General features: G+C 50.8%; 1 protein-coding gene across 1 annotated transcript; it reads left to right on the top strand.

The window, feature by feature from the left end:
* Nucleotides 1-222: 222 nt before the first annotated feature.
* LOC120695219 (vegetative cell wall protein gp1-like) lies at nucleotides 223-900 on the top strand. Its single transcript, XM_039978515.1, has one exon. The coding sequence runs from the start codon at nucleotides 223-225 to the stop codon at nucleotides 898-900; it is 678 nt and encodes a 225-aa protein (XP_039834449.1).
* Nucleotides 901-7,217: the final 6,317 nt, after the last annotated feature.

The following is a 7,217-nucleotide window of genomic DNA, read 5'->3' as shown; positions in this document are numbered from 1 at the left end:
TTAAAATTTACCATAGGTTTAAATTTTTGTTGTTGCATTCATGCTGGTGCATACTTTTATTTGAGTGTGGGTTGAATTCAAATGTGAATTTGAATTCAAACTTTGTTTGAATTAGGAATAGAAAAGAGAGGAAATAGAATAGAAAGGGAAAGGGAGTAGAAAAAAAGAGCCCAAACCCAGAAAAACCCAAAAAACCCTCTCAGCCCGACCCAGCAAACCCCCATGCGCGGCCCAATCCTCCAGCCAGCCCGCTTCCCGGCCTGCCCCGCGTCACGCGGTCCGGTCCGCCCCGAGCTCCCGCTCGCGCAGCAGCCCGCGGAGCACGCGCCACGCCCCTGCCACCGGGCCCCACTCGCAGCAGCCCAGCGCCCAGCTTCTCCCACGCGCTCGTGGCCGCTCCCGCCGACGCCCCTGGCCCACCTGTCGGCGTTACTCGCCCGCTCCGCCAGCGCCCGCGTCCTCCCGCTGCAGCCCGGCCCCACACGCCAGCTCCACCCACTCGCTGCCAGCCCGGGCCCGCTCGCCAGGTCTGTCCTCCTCCTTCCCCGCTCGCACAACCGCCCGCCCGCGATCACGGCCGCGATTCCCGCCGGCCTCTCCCTGGGCGCGCCTCCCCAAGATGCCCGGGGCCTCCCTTTATTTGGCCCGCAGCCCTGCGCCTCCACCATCCCTCCCACCCGCCGTCACCAGAGCCGCCCCCAAACCCTAGCTCGCTGCGCCACGCCCTGCTCCGTCGGGCCGACGATTTGCGCCGCCGTGAGCACGCCGCCCCGTCGCACCTCAGGCCGCCAGGACTCCCGCACCTGCTACGCCTCGGCGCCCAGGATCTCACCGAGCTTCCGGTCCCACGAGTTCAGCCACGCCAGCGCCGGGATTTCGCCTAGCCTCCGCCGCAGGTGAACTCCGCCGCTGCCGAAATTTCTCGCCGCCACTGGTGCTCTGGCCGCCCTGAACCCCTCTACCCCTTTGCAGTGCCCCGCCCGGACTTCCTCGACTGCTCAGCAGGCCCGGAGACGCCCTGCCTCGACCCGTCCGCGAGCACGCCGCCGTCCTCGCCGAGATCCCTCCTGCGGTGCAACTCCGGCCGACCCAAGGATTCAGTGAGCACCCCAGAGCCCCCCTGGTACTTTTCGCTTAGTAGCTTGGCCTGTAGTCCACTCCGGGACTTAGAACACCGCTCGCCGGCGAGAGCCGCCGTGCAGGGCCGCCGCATCCCTCGCTCTCACCGCTCAGACCCTCCCCGAGACTTGCAAAGGCCTCAGGTGGACTACAAGCTCCGCGTAGATCACCCCAGACCCAAGAACGGGTCGATTTGACCCCCGGACGGCCAGATTTGGCCAAGTCCGGTGAGTTTCCCGCCGCGCCGCCGCGGAACAGAGCCGCCGGCGACCTACCGCCGCCGCTCGCGCGCCCAACCCCCCTGCGTCGTCCGATCCGGATTCAACGCGCGCGATTAGATCTTGGATCCATTAGATCTAGACCGCCAGATCTAAATCCAACGGCCTGGATCCAAGGATACCGGTTCGCCTGGCATTTTTGTTAAAGAACCCTCCAGTTTTCCTACAATCAACCCGCAGTCCACCTATTTTGAAAAATAATCGCAGATAGGCCCAAAACTTTGCTAGAACACCCCTGAGCTTCCTAGAATTTGAACCCGCAGTACTGGCTTGAAGATTTTGCGCGTCAGCCCTTAGAATTAATGTTTATTTACGTTTAAGCCCTCAGTTTTTGCAGAAACCCCCTGGAACTTAGTTTTTCTCGCAGAAAAGCCCCTGAACCTTGTTTTAGGCCTAGTTTGTGCGTTTTAGCTCCGATTTTAGCGTTCTTTATGTCCACGCGATCGTTGTAACGCGTAGAATAGTTTTAAACTAGTTTAGTGTGCTGTTTTCATGTATTGATGTACTGTTCTTTAGTTTTTGTTAGAGTTGCTTGTATGCTTATTATTGTGCATTGTTTTGGCCATGTGTTCGTGAGTAGACGTTGATCCATCTGAGGAGCCCCAGTACCAGTACCAGGAGCAGTCGTCTTCCGAGCACTTTGAGCAGCAGCCAGAGCAGTACGAGGAAGGCAAGTATAACATGAACACCACCTATCACTTTAAATACAATTTCATACTGCATTTTAATACTGTATGCCTATAAGGATTTTTCTAGCCACTTTATATCCTTTATATATATCCTTTGGTTGCATTTTGGTTAGTTGTGCTAGGTGCCGCGCTATAACATATAATGGTCCTTTTTAATTAATTTGATTAATGGTATATGCAACTTAATTCTGAGAGTGGCCCTCTGTGTGGCTTGAGTGGCTCACTTCTCATTAAAATTGGTTTTGTTAGAAACATGGTTTAGGGGGCCAGCACGGTGCTTACTGCTGGGTTGGCCACTCTCCATAAGGACCGGTTCATAGAGCGACAACCTGGGACAACAGCGCTACCACAAGACTGGAATGGGACGGTCTTGGCTTACTAATTAGGCCATTTTGGTTTGGGAGTAACTTACCGACGGGGCATGGGGGGTGGTGAGCTTCAATGGTGGCCAGGCTACGAGGCTGGTCTGTGTGTCTTGTACCCCCTCGAGGTGGTTACCATCGTTGCGGAGCCTGATTCCTTAGCGGTTACACCTTACCAACGTGTCCTTTGTAACGGCCTCGTAGTGGGTCGCTAGTCATCTCACCTAAGGAAGTGTGATGAACAACTGGCGTAGCTCACGACTTGTGGGTAAAGATGTGCAACCTCTGCAGAGTGTAAAACTGGTATACTAGCCGTGCTCACGGTTATGAGCGGCCCAGATCCTCCTTTTGATTAGTGAAGTTATCTCCTTCCGACGAGGGAGGTGCTTCTCGGGGTTTACCTTGGTGGCTTGGTTTCGGTTTGGTTCTCAGTAGTTTCTTAGTTAATTCTGATTAATTACTATGTAACTGGGTCAATGGTAATTCATCAACTCGTAGTAAATAGCTTTAATAAAATTTTGCCAACACTTAAAAGCTAATGCAGTTGAGTCAGCCAGCCTAGAGCCTCATAGTTTGTGTTATACTTGTTGAGTACAAGTTGTGTACTCACTCTTGCCTCTTCTCTACTTTTTCCTCTTGGATACGCTACTGCTGCTCAGTTCCTACCGACACGAGGGAGTTCGTCCAGCGCTACCAGGACTACGAGGACTTCTAGGTGTTCGTCTCCCAGTCGACGTCCCTATGGCGCCCTGCTTCAGCTTCGGAGAGCTTTATTCGTATTTTTGTACTTCGCTTCCGCTGTATCAGACTTTTATGTCATTATTGTAATAAATAACATTCGTATTCGCTTTATTATATCTTTTACGTGATATGTGCTATGATATACTGTTCATTCTGTTGTATATACGTGTGACTTGATCCTGGCACGTATATGATTGCTCGGTTTATGCTCTTTTATAAACCGGGTGTTACACCCGAATGCACCGAAATAGTACAAAACAGACCAAAATGTCAGTTTAGGGTCCAATGGGATGGATCGGGTGCGTTCGTTGCCAAAAATTCCGACGCGACTTCGTGGCACGAACTTGTGCAATAGTTCGTCCCATTTTGCATCGGGTTTCGTTAGGCAACCAAATGGTCCTGAATGCACCCAAATAGTACAAAACGCACCAAGACATCAGTTTAGGGTCCAATGGGGTGGACAGGGTGAGTTCGTTGCGAAAAAATCCGATGCGACTTCGTGGCACGAACTTTTGCACTAGTTCGGCCCGTTTTGCACCGAGTTTTGTAAGGGAACGAAATAGTCCCGAATGTACCCAAATAGTACGAAACGCACCAACATGTCAGTTTAGGGTCCAATGGGCTAGATCGGGTGCGTTCGTTGCGGAAAATTCCGACGCGACTTTGTGGCACGAACTTTTGCACTAGTTCGGCTTGTTTTGCACCGAGTTTCGTAAGGCAACCAAATGGTCCGAATGCACACAAATAGTACAAAACCCACCAAAATGTCAGTTTAGGGTCCAATGGGGTGGATCAGGTGCATTCGTTGCGAAAAATTCCGACGTGACTTCGTGGCACGAACTTTTGCACTAGTCGGCCCTTTTTGCACCGAGTTTCGTACTATAGCCAAATGTCCCGAATGCACCCAAATAGTACCAAACCCATCAAAACGTCAGTTTAGGGTCCAATGGGGTAGATCGGGTGCGTTCGTTGCGAAAAATTCCGACACGACTTCGTGGCACGAACTTTTGCACTAGTTCGGCCCGTTTTGCACCGAGTTTCGTAAGGTAACCAAATGGCCCCGAATGCACACAAATAGTAAGAAACGAAACAAAACGTCAGTTTAGGGTCCAATGGGGTGGACAGGGTGCGTTCGTTGCGAAAAATTCCGACGCGACTTCGTGGCACGAACTTTTGCACTAGTTCAGCCTCTTTTGCACCGAGTTTCATAAGGGAACGAAACAGTCCCGAATGCACCCAAATAGTACGAAACGCACCAACATGTCAGTTTAGGGTCCAATGGGCTGGGTCGGGTGCGTTCGTTGCGGAAAATTCCGATGCGACTTTGTGGCACGAACTTTTGCACTAGTTCGGCTTGTTTTGCACCGAGTTTCGTAAGGCAACCAAATGGTCCCGAATGCACACAAATAGTACGAAACGCACCAAAACGTCAGTTTACGGTCCAATGGGGTGGATCGGGTGCGTTCGTTGCGAAAAATTCCGACGCGACTTCGTGGCACGAACTTTTGCACTAGTTTGGCCCTTTTTGCACCGAGTTTCGTACGACAACCAAACGTCCCGAAAGCACCGAAATAGTACAAAACAGACCAAAATGTCAGTTTCGGGTCCAATGGGGTGGATCGGGTGCGTTCGTTGCCAAAAATTCCGATGCGACTTCGTGGCACGAACTTTTGCAATAGTTCGTCCCATTTTGCATCAGGTTTCGTTAGGCAACCAAATGGTCCTGAATGCACCCAAATAGTACGAAACGCACCAAAACATCAGTTTAGGGTCCAATGGGGTGGACAGGGTGCGTTCGTTGCGAAAAATTCCGACGCGACTTCGTGGCACGAACTTTTGCACTAGTTTGGCCCTTTTTGCACCGAGTTTCGTAAGACAACCAAACGTCCCGAATGCACCGAAATAGTACAAAACAGACCAAAATGTCAGTTTAGGGTCCAATGGGATGGATCGGGTGCGTTCGTTGCCAAAAATTCCGACGCGACTTCGTGGCACGAACTTGTGCAATAGTTCGTCCCATTTTGCATCGGGTTTCGTTAGGCAACCAAATGGTCCTGAATGCACCCAAATAGTACGAAACGCACCAAAACATCAGTTTAGGGTCCAATGGGGTGGACAGGGTGAGTTCGTTGCGAAAAATTCCGACGCGACTTCGTGGCACGAACTTTTGCACTAGTTCGGCCCGTTTTGCACCGAGTTTCGTAAGGGAACGAAATAGTCCCGAATGTACCCAAATAGTACGAAACGCACCAACATGTCAGTTTAGGGTCCAATGGGCTAGATCGGGTGCGTTCGTTGCGGAAAATTCCGACGCGACTTTGTGGCACGAACTTTTGCACTAGTTCGGCTTGTTTTGCACCGAGTTTCGTAAGGCAACCAAATGGTCCGAATGCACACAAATAGTACAAAACTCACCAAAATGTCAGTTTAGGGTCCAATGGGGTGGATCAGGTGCATTCGTTGCGAAAAATTCCGACGTGACTTCGTGGCACGAACTTTTGCACTAGTCGGCCCTTTTTGCACCGAGTTTCGTACTACAGCCAAATGTCCCGAATGCACCCAAATAGTACCAAACCCATCAAAACGTCAGTTTAGGGTCCAATGGGGTAGATCGGGTGCGTTCGTTGCGAAAAATTCCGACACGACTTCGTGGCACGAACTTTTGCACTAGTTCGGCCTGTTTTGCACCGAGTTTCGTAAGGTAACCAAATGGCCCCGAATGCACACAAATTGTACGAAACGCACCAATACGTCAGTTTAGGGTCCAATGGGGTGGATCGTGTGCGTTCGTTGCGAAAAATTCTGACACAACTTCGTGGCACGAGCTTTTGCACTAGTTTGGCCCTTTTTGCACCGAGTTTCGTACGACAACCAAACGTCCCGAATGCACCGAAATAGTATGAAACAGACCAAAATGTCAGTTTAGGGTCCAATGGGGTGGATCAGGTGCATTCGTTGCTAAAAATTCCGACGCGACTTCGTGGCACGAACTTTTGCAATAGTTCGTCCCATTTTGCATCGGGTTTCGTAAGGCAACCAAATGGTCCTGAATGCACCCAAATAGTATGAAACGCACCAAAACTACAGTTTAGGGTCCAATGGAGTGGACAGTGTGCATTCGTTGCGAAAAATTCTGACGCGAGTTCGTCGCACGAACTTTTGCTCTAGTTCGGCCTCTTTTGCACCGAGTTTCGTAAGGGAACGAAATAGTCCTGAATGCACCCAAATAGTACGAAACACACCAACATGTCAGTTTGGGATCCAATGGGCTAGATCGGGTGCATTCGTTGCGGAAAATTCCGACGCGACTTCGTGGCACGAACTTTTGCACTAGTTCGGCTTATTTTGCACCGAGTTTCGTAAGGAAACCAAATGGTTCCGAATGCACACAAATAGTAAGAAATGCAACAAAACGTCAGTTTAGGGTCCAATGGGGTGGATCGGGTGCGTTCGTTGTGAAAAATTCTGACGCGACTTCGTGGCACGAACTTTTGCACTAGTTCGGCCCTTTTTGCACCGAGTTTCGTACGACAACCAAACGTCACGAATGCACCAAAATAGTACAAAATAGACCAAAATGTCAGTTTAGGGTCCAATGGTGTGGATCGGGTGCGTTCATTGCGAAAAATTCCGACGCGACTTCGTGGCACGAACTTTTGCAATAGTTCGGCCCTTTTTGCATCGAGATTCTTAAGGCAACCAAATGGTCCTGAATGCCATGGTTGCTTTACTATCTTGATAGTTTATCAATCCATGATTAGTTCATTCATAAGTTATGCTACGGTCTTGGTTAGGCCAGATGATCCGGGTACGGATAGAGGTTCGTTGTGCTTTCGGGCTTACTCTAGTGTTTTACTCGTCCATCCGAAGGGTGGGAGACCTGGGGCACTAGAGTAGTGACTTCATATACGAGCGTGGTGCTCGGGTATGCGGGATCCTTTGGATATGACCGTGCTCCACGGTGTGACTAGGTTATTACGGCAGATGGTGACAGCCCTGTCCATTTGGCGTAACAGCGGTGTTGCGTT

Source organism: Panicum virgatum, chromosome 2K, assembly GCF_016808335.1.
Source record: "Panicum virgatum strain AP13 chromosome 2K, P.virgatum_v5, whole genome shotgun sequence".
Taxonomy (NCBI): domain Eukaryota; kingdom Viridiplantae; phylum Streptophyta; class Magnoliopsida; order Poales; family Poaceae; genus Panicum; species Panicum virgatum.
This window is presented reverse-complemented; position numbering and strand designations above follow the sequence as displayed.

Bases quoted from the DNA above. Each gene is read 5' to 3' on its own strand.
- LOC120695219 (XM_039978515.1), top strand. From the start codon at position 223: ATGCGCGGCCCAATCCTCCAGCCAGCCCGCTTCCCGGCCTGCCCCGCG.